The sequence below is a fragment of the Vombatus ursinus genome, unplaced genomic scaffold (assembly GCF_900497805.2).
Source record: "Vombatus ursinus unplaced genomic scaffold, bare-nosed wombat genome assembly UNPS02014959.1, whole genome shotgun sequence".
In the NCBI taxonomy this organism is placed as follows: domain Eukaryota; kingdom Metazoa; phylum Chordata; class Mammalia; order Diprotodontia; family Vombatidae; genus Vombatus; species Vombatus ursinus.
The window spans coordinates 12,633,442-12,655,584 of NW_020954737.1; the positions used below are offsets into that span (position 1 = coordinate 12,633,442).

At 40.5% G+C, this 22,143-nt stretch overlaps 1 protein-coding gene and 1 pseudogene across 2 annotated transcripts in view; one reads left to right on the top strand and one right to left on the bottom strand.

The window, feature by feature from the left end:
• MSL2 (MSL complex subunit 2) overlaps positions 1 to 21,168 on the bottom strand; it is a 51,337-nt gene extending 30,169 nt beyond the window's left edge. The window contains exons 1-2 of one of the 2 annotated variants that reach the window (XM_027845208.1): positions 21,107 to 21,158; positions 19,280 to 19,447 (exon numbers count right to left, since the gene is read on the bottom strand). In XM_027845208.1, coding sequence (XP_027701009.1) covers positions 19,280 to 19,421 — 142 coding nt within the window. In that variant the 5' untranslated portion in view covers positions 19,422 to 19,447; positions 21,107 to 21,158. Of the gene's footprint in view, positions 1 to 19,279; positions 19,448 to 21,106 lie in introns of both variants that reach the window. The other variant, XM_027845209.1, reaches the window with a different exon arrangement.
• Positions 5,277 to 6,023, top strand: LOC114030405 (annotated as a pseudogene).
• Positions 21,169 to 22,143: the final 975 nt, after the last annotated feature.

A 22,143-nucleotide genomic window follows, 5' to 3' on the forward strand; every position in this document is an offset into this window, starting at 1 on the left:
TTGTAAACAAAAAATAAAACAGCCAAAGTATCAATAAATTTCAGAACAATGACACTCTAAAGAATCAAGCCCACAAGCTTTGGAAACATTTTCAACCTACTCTTTAGTACTGCATAAGTTATCATATTATCAGTATTCTGTTTTTCCTGAAAACATGACTGCTCTTAGCATTGAAATTAATAAAAAATGTCAATACCAGAGTCATTCTAGAGTTCTCAAACACAAAAGTGCAAAAGACCAATTTTGCTACCAATATGCAAAATATTACTAGTCCCTGAAACTTATTCCTTAGAAAAATATAACAACTTAGTTAAAATGTCACTTTTATCCATCTATTAATCATTGCAGAATCTTTAACTGGAAAGGATATCAGATATCCGCTAGTATAACCTCTTCATTTTACAGATGAAGAAATCAATGAGCAAGGAGAGTAACTTCCCCTACTTTGAGAGAAGAGTCCAGGTTTCAACCCAGATCCTCTGATTCCATAGCCAATGCAGATTCACTGTACTGGATTACTATCCTAAATGTTCAATTTGACTATTTTTTCATCAAAATTCTACATAATTAAAATGGAATGCGGTACACTTAAAGTTCAGTCACTCAAGTACCAAAAGGGCTTCATTACACAGGATATCCCAAAAGTCTTAGTGCAGTTTTAAGGAGGAAAAAGAGAAGATGATAACAACAGGAGCCTAAATCATGGCTCTGCTACTTACCTCTTATGTGACCTTGAGCAAGTCACTTATACTGTAGTGGCTCTAGTAGTAATAATTTTTATATAGTACCAACTATATGCCAGGCATTGTCCTAAGTCTTTTTTTTTTCCCCCACAAATAACTCATTTGATCCTCACAACACCTATGACAGGTGCTATTATCCCAACTTTACAGCGGAAGAAAGTGAAACAGATTTAAATTATTTGGGGGCAGCTAGGTGGCGCAGTGGATACAGCACCATCCCTGAAGTCAGGAGCACCTGAGTTCAAATCCGGCCTCAGAACAAACACTTGACACTTACTCACTACGTGACCCTAAGCAAGTCACTGAACCCCAATTGCCTAAAAATAAAAAAAAAAAATTTTTAAATATTAAAAAAAAAATTATTTGCCCAATATCATACAGTCGTTTAAGTATTGGAGGCCATATTTAAATTCATGTCTTCCTATACCCAGGCCCAGCGCTCTACCATGCCACCACCTAATGGCCAGTAGGCAGCTACTATATTAAAGATACAGTACCTACATCGCTGCAGGTCTTAGAAATAAAAGTATTGTACCCATGAGTTTATGAACTTAATTAGGAAATAATGCAAAAGATAAGGTAGTATGAGATATCTTGAATTTTATTTTCAACAAGTTCTAACAGATATTGGCTGCTAACCAATTTTCAAACTGAATTCACTACACATAAAAGTGACCTTGAGGTAGCAAAAGCATTACAGATAGCTAAGATGTTCAGAAGTTTAACCTCTGCTCTCTACTCTATGGAGATTCAAGGTTTCCATATTTCTGAGGTTTGGGCAGAAATAAAAAACACTGTTTACCACATTTAGGGACAAGTTAGAAGAGAAGAAAAGATGACAGGAAATGGTCAAATATTTATTAATTAAAAACTTTTATTAGTTTCAATTAAGTACAGTCAAAGAAACATTTTTTAAAGTAACAAGGTATTGAAACAAGGGCTAGGCAGCTAGGTGGTGAAATGGAGAGAGCACTGGACCTGGAGTCAGGAAGGCCTGAGTTCAAATTCAGTCTCAAACATTTACTAGTTGTATGACCCTAGACAAGTCACTTTACCTGTTTACCTCCGTTTCCTCACCTGCTTCACAGGGTTGTTGTGAGGATAAAATGATAATGCTTGTAAAGTGTGCAGTAAACCTTAAGGCCCTACATAGATGCTAACTATTATTATGCGGGAAATTAAAAGATGACTTATGACGGCAAACAGCAACTATTGAAAAACTATATAAAATGGGATGAGAAGGGGCAGAGCTAAGATGGCAGAGTAGCAGGAAGTAGAGCAAGCTTTTCTCTCTCTCTTTCTCTCTCTCTCTCACACACACACACACACACACACACACTTTCTCTCTCTCTCTCTCTCTCTCTCTCTCTCCATAAAACTCCTCCAAACAGATCTAGAAAATTCCTTTCTTATTGAGAAGTTATAAAAAAAATTTTTTAATCACTAGTTCATATGGCTAGAAAGAGCACTCCAAGCCCAGGGAAAAACTGCACCAAGGCAAGAAGAGATTCCAGATGTAGTACAGACAGACTTAAGGAATAGGTGCCATCTGAGAATTCGGTTGATCACTACCCATTTCCAAGATGCAGTTCTGTCACTGTAAACCAGCAGAGTTTTTCCAGGTGGTTGACCAGACTTTGCCCTGAATCAGAACACTTTGGAAGCATTAAAAGCTTTCAGGTCTCCAGCCCAGATTATCTCTGAGATCCAGAAATAACAGCAGCAGCAGGACCAATCCACAAGTCAGGAAGTAGACAAGAAGAATGAACAAACAATAAAAGGATCCCACCATAAAGAGTCATTATGGTGACAGGGATACCTAAGACAGAAACCCAGAAAAGACTGGTGCAAAAACATCTACAAGCAGTGTCTTAAAGGAAAACACACCATAGACACAAATTCAACTAGAATTCCTGGAAGAGACAAAGCAAGAATCTTTAAAAGCTTAAAAATGTCTTTATAAATTAAATGAGAGGGGGGAAATGGGAAAAAAAATGAGAGATATGAAAGAAAGAGTTGGAAAGGCAATTAACAGTTTGGCACAAGAGGTATAAAACTTTTGCCCAGGGAAAATTAGAATGGACCAAATAGAAGTTAATTACTAAACAGAAGAAAATTGGGAGGTTTTCTCAAATCAGAAACTGACTTGAAAAACAGATCAAGGAGAAAGAATTTAAGAATCACTGGACTATCTGAAAGCCATAACCAAAAGAAGAACAGAGGCATCGCATTTCAAGAAAACTTTAAAAGAAAACTGTCCAGATCTCTTACAGCAAACTAAAACCTAGAAAGAATCCAAATCACCTCCTCAAAGAAACTCCAAAATAAAAACTCCTAGGAACATTGTCAAAATCAAGAACTTCCACTTCAAAGAAAAAATACTGCAAGCAATCTGAAGCAAAGAATTCAAGTACCAAAGATAGTCAGAATCACACAAGATTTAGCAGTTTCCACTCTAAAGAAAGCATGAAACGCAATATTCCAGGAGGTGAAAGATATAAGCTTACAACCAACAATAACTTACCCAGAAAAACTGAATATATTCCTACAAGAGGAAAAAAAATGGAACTGTAATGGAATAGAGGATTTCCAAGCAGTCTTGATGAAAAGACCAGAGCTGAGTAGAAACTGAAATACAAACACAGGAGGTCAAGACAAACAGAAAAAGGTAAATACAAACAAGCAATAAGTGGCAAGAAAAGATGAACTGTCTACATTCTAATAAGGGGAGATGACATATGTGTATACCAAAACTCTATCATCATTAAGGATAATAAAGCAAATCTAATAAAACAAAGTCCAGGGAGTGTTTTTTATACACTGATTTTTAAAAGAAAGGAAAGGGAAATGGAATACACTGGGGGGAAAAGGGAAAGGTGGGAGAAATTAACTCACATAATTGGGGGTTCAAGTAGAAGACTACAAACAAGGAGGAAGGGGTGGGGGAAGCAAGCAACTCTTGAACCTCACTTTCATCTAACCTGGTCAAAAAAAGAATACACAAACACAAAATGGGGGAATAGGAAGGAAAGAGAAGGGAAGAGGTCATAAGAGAGAGGATAAATCAAGGGAGTAGTTAGTCCGAAGCAAAACAAACTCTAATTAAGGATGTACAAAAGTATTGACTGGTGTTTTGTTTTGGTTTTTTTGTGGCTGCAAAGAATTAGAAACTAAACAGGAATTGGGGAATGGCTGAACAAAGTTACAGTATATAAAGGCAATGAAATACTACAATACTATAAGAAATCATGAAAATGATGCTTTCAGAAGACTTATATGAACTGATACAGTTAAATAAGCAGAACCAGAAGAACAATTTATACAATGAGAGCAATACAGGTACTCTGATCAGTGTAATGACCAACTATGATTCCAGAACAGTAATGATGAAACATGCTACCACCCCTCTTGATAGAGCTTCTGCAGCTTCCAGCCAACAGACTGAGGGGGAATCAAGTGGCTGATCAGAGGGGGACTGCAGGCATCTCTTTGCTGGTGCTGAGGCAGGATTCTCTTGTTTCGCCTGTGCTTGAATCTGAGTGGTGATCCTGCAGAGTGCTAGAGTGGTGGAGCTTGTGCCTTGGTAGAGAGGGAATCCTCCTCTAGTTCCAAAGCAGAAAACAATGCTTGTGGTCACTCATACAGTGGTTGTGGTCACTCACAGACCAGAGTATAGGCCAGGAAAGGAGTAAACACCTTGCCCTTGATTGTACCACCTTGGAAGAACTGAAAACTTACAGGTCCCTAGAAGTATCTCTGAAAATAGCTGCACAAAACCCCTGAAGCTTGGGACAGTACATTCTCCACACTGGAAGCAGACCCCTACTTTAACAAAGAGTTTAAAACTCAAGTAATTGGCTGGGATCATGACCAGACAAAGGCACAAAAAAAAAGTCAGACCACAGAATCTTTCTTTGGTAACAAAGAAGATCAAAACATAAAACCAAAAGAAGACAATAAAGTCCAAGCTCCTACATCCAAAGCCTCCAAGAAAAATATGAATCAGTCCCAGGCCATGGAAGAGCTCAAAAAGGATTTTGAGAAGCACGTAAGAGAAGTAGAGGAAAAAGTGGGAAGAGAAATGAGAGTGATACAAGAAAATCATGAAAAATTAGTCAACAGCTTGTTAAAGGAGACTCCAAAATATACTGAAAAAAGTAACACCTTAAAAAATAGTCTGGGGGCAGCTAGGTGGTATAGTGGATACAGCACCGGTTCTGGATTCAGGAGGACCTGAGTTCAAATCCGGCCTCAGACACGTAACGCTTACTAGCTGTGTGACCCTGGGCAAGTCACTTAATCCCATTGCCTAGCCAAAAAAAAAAATAATAATAATAATCTAACCCAAATGGCAAAAGAGTTCCAAAAAGCCAATGAGGAGAATGCCTTAAAAAGTAGAACTGGCCAAATGGAAAAAATTAGAATGGAGCAACCGGAAGCCAGTGACTTTATGAGAAATCAAGACACTGTAAAACAAAACCAAAAGAATGAAAAAATAGAGTGAAGGGGACAGCGATGGAGTGAGGCGGCCAGCTGGCTCAGGAGCTGCTACCGGGGTCCAGGATGGATGAAGACGTGCTGACCACCTTGAAGATCCTAATCACTGGGGAGAGTGGGGTGGGCAAATCCAGCCTTCTGTTGAGATTCACAGATGATACCTTTGATCCAGAGCTTACAGCAACCATTGGTGTTGACTTCAAGGTGAAGACTATTTATCAGTTGATGGAAATAAAGCTAAGCTTGCAATATGGGATACAGCAGGTCAGGAGCGCTTCAGAACACTGACACCCAGCTATTACAGAGGTGCACAAGGTGGTATATTAGTTCATGATGTCACAAGAAGAGATACTTTTGTTAAGGTGGATAACTGGTTTAACGAATTGGAAACATACTGCACAAGAAATGACATAGTTAAAATGCTAGTTGGAAACAAAATTGATATGGAAAAGTTGGTAAGTTGACAGAAATGAAGGGCTGAAATTTGCACAGAAGCATTCCATGTTATTTATAGAGGCTAGTGCAAAAACCTGTGATGGTGTACAATGTGCCTTTGAAGAACTTGTTGAAAAGCTCATTCAAACCCCTGGACTATGGGAGAGTGAGAACCAGAATAAAGGAGTAAGGCTATCACACAGGGAAGAAAACCATGGAGGAGCGTGTGAAGGATATCGTTCTATATTATCAACTCTGGGAAGGTCTATCTTTTGCGTTTTTGATCAGATAGTGTCATCTTTCTGTATATAAACTCCTTAACTGCTATTTTAGGGACCTTGCAGTTTGCACATATTTGTTTTGCATCATGGCAATGAACATTTATAGGAAAACACTCATCAGCTTTCCCAGGTAAAAATGTTTATGGTAAGCATGTACAAATTGCAACCTTTAGTCTTTTATGTAACATAAAATGGGTGTGCATTACCAGGTGCACTTGATTTGATAACCTACATTCATCATGTATTTTTTTTAATCCATCCAACACATATCTGTTGTAAAGCTGTCTGTCTGTTCTGGTCTCTTTTTTCGTTAATTTTGTCTGATTATTGGATTGCTTTGTATAACTCCTAGAAACACTGGGAGCTATAAGTATAATAGATCTATTCCTGATGAATTCCTTTGCAGGTTTAACAGTATGTTCTTACAGCTTCTCTAGGAAGCTGATGTTACAGATTTCTTCTTCAAAATTTTTTTTGGGGGGTTATTTAGCAAAAGCTCAAGACGCATTATGGCTGCAGCAAATTTATAGTCGCCTGCATTTGTCTGATGATGCATCTGAACTAGCAGTGAAATAACACAATTGGGACTTACTTTTTAATTCACTTCAATGAATAACTCAGTTGCTTAACTGGAGTTTTAATCCTGTGATGTATACATTAGATTCCTGGCACTTTTGCGCTGCAGGTTTTGTAGCGCAGTGTCTGACAGCGACAGTCAAATTTTTTCTCCCACTTTGTTTCCAGAGAGATATGAAATTAGTGTGTTCATTGTGACTTGTTCATATAGTACACTTAGCACATTTTAAAACCAACGCTTTTTCTTAAATGTAGGTAGCGTTTGCCCAAGTATCTCAAGTATAGCTTGTTTAATGTTATGAAGATATGTATCATACAATTGCTTTAAATGATTAGTTGATATTCTGAAACTTATTTCTATGTTTTGGGGGTCAGGGAGAAAAGCACGAAGTGACAATTTGAGAAAAGGCATTATTTAGCTTCTGGATTCTGATGTGTGGGGAAATACTGTTTGCAATGAAAATTCTGAATTTACTGTAACAAGTAGCAGTGCTTTATCAAAACTAACTTGTACAGACTAATAAATCTTTTCCAAAGTAAAAAAAAACAAAACAAAACAAAAATGAGAAAATAGAAGACAATGTGAAATATCTCATTGTAAAAACAACTGACCTGGAAAATTGATCGAGGAGAGATAATTTTAAAATTATTGGACTACCTGAAAGCCATGATGAAAAAAAGGGCCTAGACATCATCTTTCAAGAAATTATCAAGGAAAACTGCACTGATATTCTAGAACCAGAGGGAAAAATAGAAATAGAAAGAATCCACCGATCACCTCCTGAAAGAAATCCCCAAAGGAAAAATCCTAGGAATATTGTAGCCAAATTCCAGAGTTCTCAGGTCAAGGAGAAAATATTGCAAGCAGCCAGAGAGCAACATTTCAAGTATTGAGGAAACACATCAGGGTAACCCAAGATTTAGCAGCTTCTACATTAAGGGACTGAAGGGCTTGGACTATGATATTCCAGAGGTCAAAGGAGATAGGATTACAACCAAGAATCACTTACCCAGCAAAACTGAGTATAATCCTTCAGGGGAAAAAAAATGGACATCCAGTGAAATAGAGGACTTTCAAGCATTCTTGATGAAAAGACCAGAGCTGAATAGAAAATTCGACTTTCAGATACAAGACTCAAGAGAAGCATGAAGAGGTAAACAGGAAAAAGAAATCATAAGGGACTTATTAAGGTTGAACTGTTTACATTCCTATGGAAAGATGATATTTGTAACTCATGAGACCTGTCAGTATTAGGGTAGCTGGAGGGAAAAAAAATGTATATGTATAGATAGATTGATAGATAAAGGGCACTGGGTGAGTTGAAGATGAATGGGTGATATCTGGAGAATAAAATTAAGGGGTGAAAGAGGATTATACTGGAAGGAGGAGAAAGGGAGAGGTAGAATGGGGTAAATTATCTCATATAAAACAGACAAGAAAAGGCTTTTACAGTGGAGGGGAAGTGGGAGAAGGTGAGAGAGAATAAGTGAATCTTATTTTCATAGGATTTGGCTTAAGGAGGGAATAACATACACACTCAATTGGGTATGGAAAGCTATCTTGCCATACAGGAAAACAGGTGGGAAGGGGATGGGGGTGGAATGATAGAGGGGAAGGTAGATTGGGGGAGGGAGTAATCAGAAGCAAACACTTCTGAGGAGGGACAGGGTCAAAACAGAGAACAGAATAAAAGGGGGTGGGGGTGGATAGAATGAAGGGAAATATAGTTAGTTTCCCACAGCATGACTACACAAGTATAACCTGTACCGAGTTGCTTGCCTTCTCAATGAAGGTAAGTAGGGAGGGAGAAAGGGAGAAAATTTGGAACCCAAAGTTTTAAAAACAAATGTTAAATAATTGCTTTCACATGCAACTGGGAAATAAGATATACAGGCAATTGGGTATAGAAATCTACCCTGCCCTACAGGAAAATAGAAGAGGAAGGGGATAAGGGGGGGTGGATAGAAGGGAGGGCAGATTAGGGGAAAGGGTATTCAGAATGCATGCTGTCTTAGGGCTGGGGGAGAGATGAGATGGGGAGAAAATTTGGAACTCAAAATCTTATAGAAGTGAATTTCTGAGGGGCAGCTAGGTGGCGCAGTGAATAGAGCACTGGCCCAGTGAATAGAGCACTGGCCCTGAAGTCAAGAGGACCTGAGTTCAAATCCAGTCTCAGACCAAACACTTGACACACTTACTAGCTGTGTGACCCTGGGCAAGCCACTTAACCCCAACTGCCTTAAAAAAAAAAAAAGGGAGTGAATGTTGAAAACTAAAAAGAAATATACTAGTAAAAGGAATACAAGACAGACTAAAGAAGTAGTCAATACAGTTAAAAACAAACAATAGATGACAATACCGTACAAACATGACAGAGAAAATGAAAATGATGAATATTCTGACAAGTCAAAGAATGGGGGCAGGGAGACAACAGAAATTACCCTAAGGTTCACAAACACAAAACAAAGCAATAGCAACTATGCAAATTTTGTATAGCATATTAAAAAGAACGCAAAAAAATCTTAATTATTTTATTGAAAACTAATTTCCTTATATTATCATTTTCTAATTACTATTCTTCTTTTTCTACTGTCACTCATGCTATATATATTTTCTCACACATTTCTGTTTCCCCAATACTCATTAATTCTGCAAATATTTACTGAGCACCCCTTACAAAGTCTACCATGTATCACTCTCAATCCCCTGGGATACTGGTCAAATTCTCCGTGCATCTCCTCCCCCAGCTACATATCCTCCTTCTCCATCTCCCACAAGTCATTTGACTTGAGCTAGATTGGTAAACAGCAACCAGAAAAATAAAGTCACAAAGAAAAGTGACTACTGCCCCTACCATTCTAATGAAATTGCATCAGAGTCCTAATCATCGAATACTATTTGTCTTTCAGTCCTCCTTACCCTCTCTACAATTTTTCATATTGTTTAACAACGGACCCTGAATGAACTCTCGCCACCTTTGGTTTCTTAGGACACTATACTATGCCATCTCTTTTTTCACTAGGATAGGATCACTACCTCTGTTTCCTTTGTTAGCTTCATTTTCTATTCCTGCACTGAAATTGTGGGCATACACCAAAATTAGGTCTTCAGCATCTCCATCTTCTCCAGAACTGAACATCGACTAGGGAAGAGAATCTATTTAGAAGTCAAGAAATCTGAGTTCAAATCCGTCGCAGACGTTTATATAGTGAATGAAAATTGGAAAGTCACAATTACTAAGTGCCTTAGTTTTAGCGTTTGAAAATGTGGATAACACTTCCACTACCTACTTCTCACAAGAACCGTGAGGAAACCACTTTGTAATCTTTAGTTTTATATGAGTCATATTATAGCTTCAAATAATAATCTTTATAAAAAGATGACTGCCAAATCAACATCTCCAACTCTACCCTCACCCCTAAACACCAATGTCACCCAGAATCAAAGATGGAGAGTTGAAAGGTACCACCTTAGAGCCAATCTATCCCAAGGGTTGGAAACTCCTTTTGTACTGGCTGTGGGCTTAAGAATGGTTTTTACATTTATAAAGAGAGTAAAATTTTATTTAAAAATGTAAAAACCATTCTTAGCTCCCAGCCAAAACAAAAACACGTGGCAGAGCAATCTAGCAATCCCCAATCTAATCTAATACCTCAATTTTACAAACGAAGGTAAAAAAAGATAAGGGTAAGAAGCAGTATTTTAACCCAGACACATTGGTACCACAACAGAGGTTCTTAACCTGGGGTCCATGAGTTGGGTTTTTTTTTTTTTCAATATTTTGAGACCTTTATTTTCAATAATTAGCTTCCTTTGTAATACTTTATCTTATGAACACAAGCTTCATCAGACTGTCAGAAAGGTCTGACAAAAAAGGTTAAGAATATCTGTACTAGAGATGTTACTTCCCTGTAGCACTGCTGTTGCCTCCCTATATTTATAACTGTTTGCTCAGTAACTCTAGTTGAATATCCATCATTTCACCCTCAACTTACATAAAAGCAAATTCAATCTTTTTCCCCATTCCACCAAACACTGCTTCTGTTGCTAACAGTACCATTTTTCACCTAATCACGAACCTTTAAGTCATCTTTGACTCCTTCCAATTCCTAGTCTACAATATCTAATGAGTTTTCAAAGCCCTGTTCATGGAAATGTTTTCTTCATCCTCATTCTCATAATGAGTACCTAGCCCAGAACCTTTATTTCACTCTAGCATAGTGCCAGTAAACAAAAAGCCCTTCATAAAAATGCTTATTGACTAATTACAAAAAAGTCCTAAATTATTTTCCTGCCTCAAAAGTTTTTCCCCAGTCCAATTTATTCTGTACTTTGTCACCAGATTAAATCTTCCAAAACAGGATTTTAATCTTGTCATTGTCTTTAACTTCAATAGCCTCCCAAAACTCTACACAATAAAATGCAAATTATTTATCGTGACATTCAGGACCCTCTACAATGTGACCCCAATTTACCTTTCCATGGTCTTTCCAACTATTTCCAAACAGGAAGAAGCCCCCAATTCTAACCAAATTGTCTCACCCAAATACTTCATCTTTGTCCTATTTGTGATGCCTTAGCCTGGCCTCCTACTATACCTCTTTAGCCTTTCTTCAAAGTACAGTTTTTAAATCCCACTTCCTCTAAGAAGCTTTAGCAAACCTCTCCAACTTTAAGTAATTTCTCCCTCCTCTGAATACTTATTGTCTATAAAACTCACATGATAATCTTGTACTGCTTTATGACATCTCTACAACCTTGAGCTGTTATTTGACTTCCTATTATTCATCCTTTAATTTTTTCTGTTGTATGTAAACTCCTGGAGAGCAAGAACTATAGATTGCAACTTTTTTTTTTTAGTGTGTCTTCAGAATCCAGCAGAATGCCTAACACACAGTGGACATTCTAGAAATCTTTTTTTTTTTTCCAACGTGCATAAACCCCAGACCCAGGTAAAGTTCTTGAGGGAAAAAAGTAACAATCAACTATAACATGCATACAAATACTAGTTGCCAAAATAAACTGTAAAATCTTGTAGTTCCTTATCAGCTGATCCAACTCCTATAAAATTCTTCCAACTTGTCAATGTGAATGTCCCAAGCTAAAAAAAAAAAAAAGCACCTGCTTCAATCCTACTTCATCTCATCCCAAACCTAAACACCTCAAATCTCCAGCTGCCTGCCAGACATTTCCACCTGTATCAACCATTCAATAAGTATTTATTAAGTAATCAATAGTCAACAAATATTTATTTATTAAATCTATGGTGGCCCAGGCACAGTGCTAAATGCAGGCAATGCAAAGAAAGGCAAAAGATCGCCATACAGCTGCCAAACTGAGTAATTCCTAAAGCACAGGCCTGACCAAAAAACTCCCCTGCTAAAGAAGATTCAGGGGATTCCCTACTGCAACCTTCTCTGCTGTGTTATTTACTGCCCATTACAATCTGGCTCTACCCCATTTTGAGAGGCAGATTACATATTTAACCCTCCCCCTCCTCATCCCATGCTCTACCATCCTGCCAAACTGATCTCATTGTTCTTCATACATGTCATACATTTCCAATGTCTTTGCTTACTGTTGTTCAGTCATGTCTGACTCTTCATGACCCTCTGGATCATAGCACACCAATACATGGCACAGGGGTTTTTTTTTGGCAAAGATACTTTAGTGGTTTGCCATTTGCTTCTCCAATGGAGTAAGGCAATCAGATTAATTGAGTTGCCCAGGGTCCCATAGCTAAAATGTATCTGAGGCTGCATTTGAACTCAGTTCTTCCTGACTCCAGGCTCAGCACTCTATCCACTGGTCCTCCTAGCTGTCTTTGCACACACAGACTACTACCCATATATGGAATTCTCTGCCTCTTCAATCTCTATCTTTTGGAAACCCGAGTTCCCTTCAAGGCTCAGTTCAAACTCCATCTCTTTCAGGAGGTTTTCCTGATTCCCCAGTTTGTTAGTGTATACTACAAAATCATCGTTTATATAAATGTGTGTATGTACACACATACATACATACATATATAAATCCATCTTTATTTACCTTAACTGTAAACATGTATTCTCCCTCCCCAGCAGAATATAAACTTCTTAATGACACTGTCATTTTTATGTTTATATGCCTGGAACATGCTAGGTGCTTAATAAACGCTTGTTGATAAATCAAGATAATTAACACATACTCCAAACATGGCCATTATTAATAATTACTCTACTCTAAATTGCCCAATTTCTTAACTCAAATTTTAAAGTACGCAAAAGTAAATGATGTTTCACATCTGAGTTCAATCAAAACATTTTAAACATTTTAGTTTTTAAAAAGTACAACTGATTTTAGGAAAAAATTCTAAGTACATCAGGGGAAAGGTAGCAAGTAAATTTCAAATGAAATTATGGATGTGAAAGTGGTGAGAATAAAGTGCTTAATAAAATACATTTCTATTATGGTACTACATTAAATAGGAAAAAAGTCATTTTCCAATAAGTGGGTCAAATTATTTGTCAAATTATGAGTCAATATTTGTCAAAAGAATTGCAAGCTATAAACAACTATATGAATGAATGCCTTAAATCACTAATAAGAGAAATGCAAATCAAAAACCTGAGGTTTCACCTGACATCCAACAGAGAGGCAAAAAGATGGGAATAGTCAATGACAAAGGAAACGTGAAAGATAGTTACACTAATGCATTGCTGGTGGAGCTGTCAATGGTGCAGCTATTCTAGAAAGCAATCTGGAATTATGTAAGGAAGTGACTAAGAGATGTATATCTCTTGACTGAGAAGGAGAGAAGGAAGAGGAAGCACCAATTATTTATTAAGTGCCTACTAATACCGGGCTAAGTGCTTTTTACAAATATTATCTCATTTGATTCTCACAATTCTGAATGGCAGGTGCTATTATTGTTGATTTTTTACAGCTGAGGAAACTGAGGCAGACAGAAGTTAAGTAACTTGCCCATGGTCACCCAGCTACTCAGTGTCTGAGAACAAATCTAAACTCACAACTTCCTGAGTTCAGGCCCAGCACTATATCCACTGCTGTATGTAGCTGCCTCTAGAACTACTACAAGGCAAGATGACAAGGAAGTCAATGACAAAAAGAAAGGACCTATTATACCTAAATATTTATAGCAGTATTTTCTGTGGTAGCAAAGAACTGGGGGGAAAAAAACAGACGTCTATTGATTGGGGAATGGCTAAACAAATTATGGCATAGTGGATAAGAAATATAGATAGTAAACAGAACCAGGAAAATAATCTACACTCTAATTACAAGGTGAATGGAAAAGACAGTAATGAAACCTACAAACCACTTCAAATTGAAATGAACAAACTTAGCCCCAAGAAGAGATATGAGGCAACATTTCCTCCTGCTCCTTTACATAAGTGGAGAACCACAGGCACAAGATATTAAACACACAATGTCTGGTTTGTGGAAAATTTTTTTCTCATTCTTCCTTTATTACAAGTTATGGCACTCTGGGAGAGACTAAAAGGCTGGGGAGAGGGATGGAGAATACAGGAGAAAATAAAAGATCACTTTTTAAAAATATCAATAAAAACATATATGCTGGGAAGGGTGGTACACACTCCTGTGATCTCTGCTACTTAAGAATCCAAGACTTGAGTTTAGAAGTTCTGAACTGCAGTGTGCTAAGCAGATCAGATATCTGCACTAAGACTGGTACCAATATGGCAAGACCTCAAGGCGGAGGGGGCTGGACCATGCTACTTATGGAGGGGATCAACCAGCCCAGGTCAAAATTCCCATGCTGATCAGCAGCAGGATCAACTGGTGAGTGACTACTGTACTTCTAGCCTGGGTAAGCTACAGAGACCCAGTCTCAAATTTGAGGCAGCTAGATGTCACAGGATAGAGGACTGGGCCTTAAGTCAGATGACCTGAGTTCAAATGCAGACTTACTAGCTGTGTGAACCTGAGGCAAGTCACTTAACTTCTATTTGCCTCAGTTTCCTCAATGTTAAATGGAAATAATAATAATAGTACCTATCTCCCAGGGTTGTTACGAGGACCAAATTATATATCTGTAAAGCACTTAATATAGTGCCTGGCACATAGCAGGTGCTATATATAAAAGCTAGCCATTATTATTATATGGAATGGCCTGACTAATTCACTGTTAACTTCTCAGGGCCCCAGGATACTTCTCTCCAAGATTAGAAGATGTAGAATAATTACCAACATGTATTGGGTAAGGGAACTTTCCTCAATGGGAGTTTCCTACCACAACCAAATCATAGGTCTGAACAAAAAACTCAACCTTTTAAAAGGGACTCCAAACAGCCCCTCTAGTTAATAAGCCTGAATTATGAATTGGACACTCCTAAACTGTGATTGAATCAGTCACAAAATTAATTCACTTCTTAAATGGGGAGGGACTGTGGAAGGAGAAACGAAGGTCAGGAAGTCCATAGAATTTTACAGTTAGCAAGGCCCTTAGAGACAGATCATCTAGCCAAAACCTAAAATTTTACAAATAAAGGAAACTCTGACCTAGAGATGCTCAATAACTTGCCACACAATTTAATGGCAATGCAAGAACTAGAACCCAGAACTCCTATCTCCCAATCCAGGGCTCTTTACACTGTACCTAATACTACACTACAACTTATTTTCTCTTTGATAAGTGTTTTAGGGGAAAGTTGGGAAATCTTTCATGACATATTTCTGGCAATATTAATACTTAGCATCTGTATAGTGTTTTTAGTTTTCCAAGAGATATGACACAAATTACACCATTTGATACTGACATTATTCAAGCAAAATTCTGTATACAATTTTCATGGAGCTGGAAAAGAGGTACAAAAGTTTTCTTTTCTCAAACATTAATTCTGATCTTGATGCTTCAAAGGATGCTAATTATACTTCCCATGGGATCATTGTATTTTCCCACATGACATATGTAGGAATTATTTATGCACTTCACTTTACTATATACTGCCCAAGAAATTACAAATTTAATGAAAATTTTCAAAACTCCAGAACCTCCAAAGCCATCTAAGCCATCCTTACCCCTTCATTTTACAGATGAGGCAAATGAGTCCCTGGACCACTTATTTTAATTCATCTATATAGTAACAGGATTCAAACCTCTAGGTTTTCCTCCAAATCCAATGTTCTGCTACCTTAAACCTCTTAAAATTTAAGAATAAAGAGCTGTTAAAAACCTAGGAAAAATTGTTAATCAGCTGTAAGTATTTCAAAGAGCAATGCTAACACCAAAGTTCAATTTCAATTAGAAACTGTATATATATAACAGGAGTGGTATTTACCCAATAAATCAAAAGCTGAAGTTCTTTTTACTTCTCAGCCACTTCTGACACACTTCACACATTCACCAACCCACCTCTTACTTGCCCTCATTTATCTCACACAACCAGGGACAAGGGCACTGTATTCAGTACTATGGACTATGTAAAGGCTTAAAAGATACCGTCCTCAAGGAACTTAATAGAGGGCAGATAAAACACAGTACCACAAACAACTACAACACAAGGTAGTGATATATTTCTGTTACTAAGTGCTACAGGACAAAAAATATCTATCTTGGAAATTCAGGAAAGGAAAATTTCAAGAAGTTAGTAAGCTGTGTGTAATTTCGAGAAGGAAAGATAGGAGGGTATTTCAAACAAAGAGCAAGCCTGGAAGACAGAAGGCATATTAAAAGTTGAGGAAACAGACTAGAGTATAAGATTTGTTTAGGTGGGAGATATGGAAGGAAAGGAAGAATGAGGCCTGAATTTTAAGACCTTGATCCTCAATTTGTATTTAACTAAGCATAATATGAAATTTAAAAATATTTATCAAATAAAATATTATGACCCACTTATAATATCAGGTGAATTTAACCTTGTGTCACTCCAAAAAAAAAATCAAATTATTACTTCCATATGATATCTTAAGTTTTCTCCCTCCAGGGGGAATGACCATTGGGTCACCAACAGAAAAAAAGGATGGAAGGGATCATTGTATTTTCCCATATGACATATGACTTCTAGTCAGCTTGGTACAATGTAAATACAGGCTCAAGAGTCAAAAGACCTGGACTCAAATCCTGCCTCTGACACCATCTCTTGGGGATTCAGTTTTCTCAACTGTGAAGAGGGTTGGATGTTAAAGCCTCCAAGAACCCTTCACCTAGTCTAGTTCTATGATACATAGAGTCAAAGTAAAGAAGAGACACCCCCCCCCCAAAAAAAGCCTTCAAGTAAAACAGTGCCAGAAAAACCATCTCAATTAATCATTTAGAGTGACCTTCAGGTGTCGTTACTAGTTGTACTCAGAAAAAATAAACAAAACTAAATCTACAGTTAAGGGTTATCAACCTTTTTTGTGTCATGGACTGATTTAGGTAGTCTCCTTATGTGTATGGACCCCTTCTCAGAATATTTTTAAATTCATAAAAATAAAATTTACAGGATTACATATGAAACCAATTATATTGAAATACACTTGTGAAAAATTTTTAGTTAATGGACCCAGATTAAGAACCCTTGATTCTAGGAGACACAGAAAACCAGATGGCTCAATTTTATGCTGAAAAGTAGATAAGGGAATGCCAATTAGTTTTGCTACCACAAAGGAAAAAAAAGGAAGCACACACAAGTCTTTTTTTCATAAGAAATAAGGCAAAAAAGTTTCACGAGAGAATAACTACAAAGACCCATTGTTGAGCAGAATTTCCTCCTGTTATCAGGGTTATTAAGGATGATAAAGGCTCAGAAAAAGTCCAACTGTATATCTTCAAAATCATTTTTTCCAGAAAAAACCTTTGGTTTAAGAGGATTTTTCATTAGCACCACTATCTTATGCAAGAAAAAAAATCTAATTAAAAAATTATCTATAGATAAAAAGTTATCAAAAGGTGTCTAACAATTAATAAACTTCCAGACCTTATGAAATTTTAGGTAAACAAGGGATCTATCCAAGCATAGAAGATCAGGAACCACAATAAAATCTTGAAACCTTACCTGATCACCTCCCTCTCTTGTCTGCAGTTCTCTGAGTCCCAGTGTTGGGGTTGTACTTTGTTTTGCTTCGGGGAGGGTGTGGAAGAGTGAACTGTTTGAATGTTTCTTACCTTCTCTACCCACCTAAGCTCAAGTCTTTGGACAAATGATAAGAACCTCCTCCTGGAAAAAGTTGCGTACCCTGTGGCTAAGCTGCTTTCTCCATGCCTGTTATCATTATTTTAGAATTGGAAGGCACCTTACAGTTTATCCAATACAAATTATTTCATTTTACAACTAGGCTCTAGCTCAGAAAGATGAAATGACTTCACCAAGGTCACTGATTCTGCCTCGCAACTTTAAATATCAGAATGAGTGGTAGCAGATATTAATCATATCCTAGGACTGTTCCTTAAATGTTTCTATGCCTATCTTCCTTTTCTAACTGGATTGGATTATCAACCCCTAAAGATAAGGAACCAAAGTCTGACATACAGTACATATAAAAAGCCATCAGTAAAATCTCTTAGAGATATATATTTTTCCATTTTGTCATGATGCAAGTCTTTTCTCATTCAACGTAGAGGAAGTCAAAAGTACCTACATTTCAAGTCCTGAATACCTACCTTGATCAACAATCAAATACAAAACTAAATGAAATTTAACTTTATCTTATTTTCCCTAAAAGTAGTCTTCTCCACTAGCTTTGCTCTACAGTATTTTAAAACTGATTCATAATGTGCATATTTAATTGACAATTCTTTTCTTTGAAGCATTTCAATTGTCAAACAAAACACACAGACCCCTAAGTCCTTCAAAAATACTAGAACACTAAAAATAATTTAACAACAAAAATGTATCTCCAATAACCCAAAATAGCTCAAGGGATAAATTACAAAAAGAAAAAAAGATAAATGAAAAAGATAGCCCTACGGAATCCCACTGCAAATACCAAATTACCATCAAAGTGATGTGATCTCCTGGAAAGAACACAGGCCTTAAAGTCAAGTACGACTTTGGATAAATCATTTCACTTCTTCAGGCCTCAGTTTCTTCATCAGTAAAATAAGGTGTTTGTTCTATGTAACCTGTCTTCCTCAGGTCATTCTTTTCCTCAAAAATTTCCAATCATTTGACACAGAATACAGGTAATGAAAGCCTTACATTAATTTCCCTGGCTGTGGACACACCACTACCCACAAACATAACACAAGACCATTTGGAAAGTGATTCGATGTTCAGCAGACCTCAGTTTCATCATCTGTAAAATCACTTCAAAGGCCCTTCAACTCTAAAATTCTATAAGGACTTAAATGAATTGAGAACCTTTCAATAAGATTGACTGTGTATTTTAAAACCTGGCCAAGAAAATAACGAATTATCTAACAAGCAATATACACAGAATAAAAAAACATTTTGTCTCTCTTAAATTACTGGAAAAAGGCTGAAAAATTGAAAGGAAACGAAACTGGTTTGAACAAGAAGGCCCCACTGCGCAAAAATTTTCTTAGTTGATGTTATGTTGTCTGCAAACCTTAAAGCACTACATATATGTTAGCTAAAATTATTGTTTCTAAAGTTTCAGAAAAATGATTATTTTGTAATGGAATACTTACTTTCCACTACTATACTACTACAAAAATAAAGAAACCAGGTTGGGCCTTGATGTAAATTGCCGTACTCCCATTAACTTCGTTTTTACCACTTCATATATATGAAAAGACTTCAAAATATTAAGGTATACTGAAGAACAATAAAGAAAAGTCTCACCGCAAACACAGCAAGATAGGGATTGTCTGAAGAAAGGTAGGAGCCTATTAATTTCTGTAAATGACTTGGGATCCCCAGGGTCGTAGTTGAGCACTAGGCGGCTCGCTGAAATGTAAAGAGCAGTAGCATTCACCGGGTTCATTGCAGACACTTCGACACTGATGATTCCTGGTTAAAAAGAAAGTTCGGGTCCAACTCTGTAACCAGACAAGGAACAATGGCCAAGATGCAAAAATTCGTTTGAAAACAAAGTTGAACCACAGCCCAAAGAAGTAACTTAAATCCGTACAAGCTGAAGAAATCCTCCCACACATGGGACCCTGGCGCCTCTCCTGCTGAGTCCCTGAGACTTCCAGACAAAAAGAAAACTGTGTTCGAGTTCCTCCGGTGCAGGAGCCGGAGAGGCAGGAGGGAGAGGTCGCCGCCCCAAGCTAGTCCGTGAAGCGGCTCCGATGCACGGTGCGACCGGGGAAGGCTCCCCTTAGTGGAGCTCGGAGGCGATCCGCTCCAGCAGCATCTCCCGCCGCTATTACCAACCTCCTCCCCGGTAAGGTTCGGCGGCGGAAGGGGGGAGGGGGAAGGGCTCGGGGGTAAGGGGAGTCCAGGCCCCCCGACCCCGGTGCGCGCGTGTGTGGAGCTGGGAGGCTGCTTCTCTGCTGCTTGCACCCCCTTACTCCATCACAGCGCCAGGCCGGGCGGTAGATGCATCAGCTTCCACGCTTCTACTGCAAGCGGTGGCGGCCGATGTTGCTGTTGCTGCCGTTGCTGCCGCTGCCGCTGCCACTGATGCTGCCGCCGTTGCTGCTGCCGCTGCCGCTGTGGTTGGCGGGGCCCGCCGCCACTTCCCCCATGTCGAACGCGGGGCCCCGGGGCTGATTTCGGTTCTCGGCCCCGGCGTCCACAACCCGGCTTTCGCGGAAGGAACGTGGGTGCGCAGGTTTCACTTGGGGTGGGGAGGGGAAGGGGCAGGGGTCGGAGGCGGCGGGATGGGGGCGGGGAACAGGCCCCGGGCCAGGCCGCGGCGCCCCTCACACACGCACACACACACACACACCGACACACACTCACACACCGGGGTCACCAGGCGCAGGCGCCGCCCCCTCACTGCCCCGCCATCTTCTCCGTGCCACAGGCACCAGTCCCTCCGCCTTCTCCTCAGAACACGACGAGGACAGCAGCAGCCGCCGCCGCCTCCCGCTTCTGCAGCTGCAGCTTCTGCTCGGCCGCCGCCGCGGTCACCAGCACACACCGCCAGGCCCCGCCGCCGCCCAGCGCACACACACAGCAAGGCCCGGCCGCAAGCCCCTCCCCCCAGCACACCACCTCCACCGCCACCCCTGGACTCCACACGCCGCCCCGACTCTGTCTGTCCCGGGCCGCGGCAGCCCCAGCGGATCTCACGGGCTTAGAGGCGTCTCAGGCCCTGCCGGCAACAACGACCGTTACCCCAACGGGCAAAGCCACGGTCATCCCCAAGACTCCCCCGCCGCCGTCGTCGCTACCGCCCACACGCATGCGCAGTCTGTACCCTTCCCCCACCCCCTTCCCCCGTCCCTTCCCTTCCCTTTTCCCCTGCTTCTCCTCTAGGCGCCCCCGCCCCCTCTTTTTCTCTCCCTCCTCCCCGGCCCCCCCACCCTCAGCCCCGGACCTACATAGCACATGCGCGCTGCCCACCTCGCACCGCCGCCTGTCGCCCGCGCGTGCGCCATGGACTTCTAGCCAGAGAACAGGATAAACAGACAAGCGCATTCACGCGCTCCACCTAGCCGCTCCATTTCCCCCACCCCTCCTCCCCTTCTCAAAAAAGAAAAAAAAAACACTCGCCACCTTCTGCGCATGCTCGACTGTGCGAATTCGTTTCCTCGAGTCTTCGGTCACGACTGCCAGCAGGCGCATGCTCGTTCTCTCCCCTCCCCCCTCAATTCCTCCCAACCCCCTCCCGCTTCCCGCCCGCTCGCCCCCGACCCACGCTCAGGGGCTGAGGAAGGGGAGGGGGCGGAGTGATCCTCCCCCACACTAAAGCACTGGGAGCGGCCTTTCGCGTAGCTTCCCCTCGCGTCCCTCCCCACCCACAACCCCTGGAATACCGCATGCTCTAGCCGCCCTTGCCCGGAGAGCGCAGAGCGCTCCTTCCCCCCAGGCCCGGCCTCTCCCCGCAGCTGACGAGCTACCCCGGCGCCCCTCCCCTTCCCCACCTCTCGGTCCGCTGCGGCTCCCGAGGGCGTGGTGCCCGCGCCCCGGCCACAGCCGCGGTCATAGCTTCGCTCTCAGCGACCACCTGGGCTCCGAGCTGCGCTGGCGGGGACGGGGCGGGGGCCTCCCCGAGCCGTGGGGGTCAAGGTCAGTCCAGGCGATCTAGGGATTTCTGATTGGAGCCCGAGCTCGGGGAGAGCGCCTGTGCCCCTTCTCCCAGCTCGGCCGGCCAGGGGCCTGCCCCTTTCCAGTCTCTGGCATACTGCCCCTAGGTTACCCTTGACTCGTGTCCAGCTGGAGGGTCCGGCCAAAGCTAAGTCCGGAGTCGCCTCACCAGTGACTGCCTGCGTGCTTTTCAGTAAGCATGGTGCCAACACAAGGCACCTTGAACGCTGCGGAGAGTCTGAAGGTGACGGCCGAGCACCGACCCAGGAGCTCATGCTGACCTGCCCTTTCTCATTCTCCAAATCGACATCCCCAGACTGATTGACACTGACCTCCCTATACCACCCTCACATTCCACGTATATCTCCCACTCCACCCTCTTTTGCACTCGATTTAAAACAAAAAAAATTTACTGGACGGATGTCCACCACTCAGCTGTCAAGGTGATCTCCCTAAAGCGTGGGTCCTATCATGTTACACAATGGCCCAACTCCATAAACGCCATT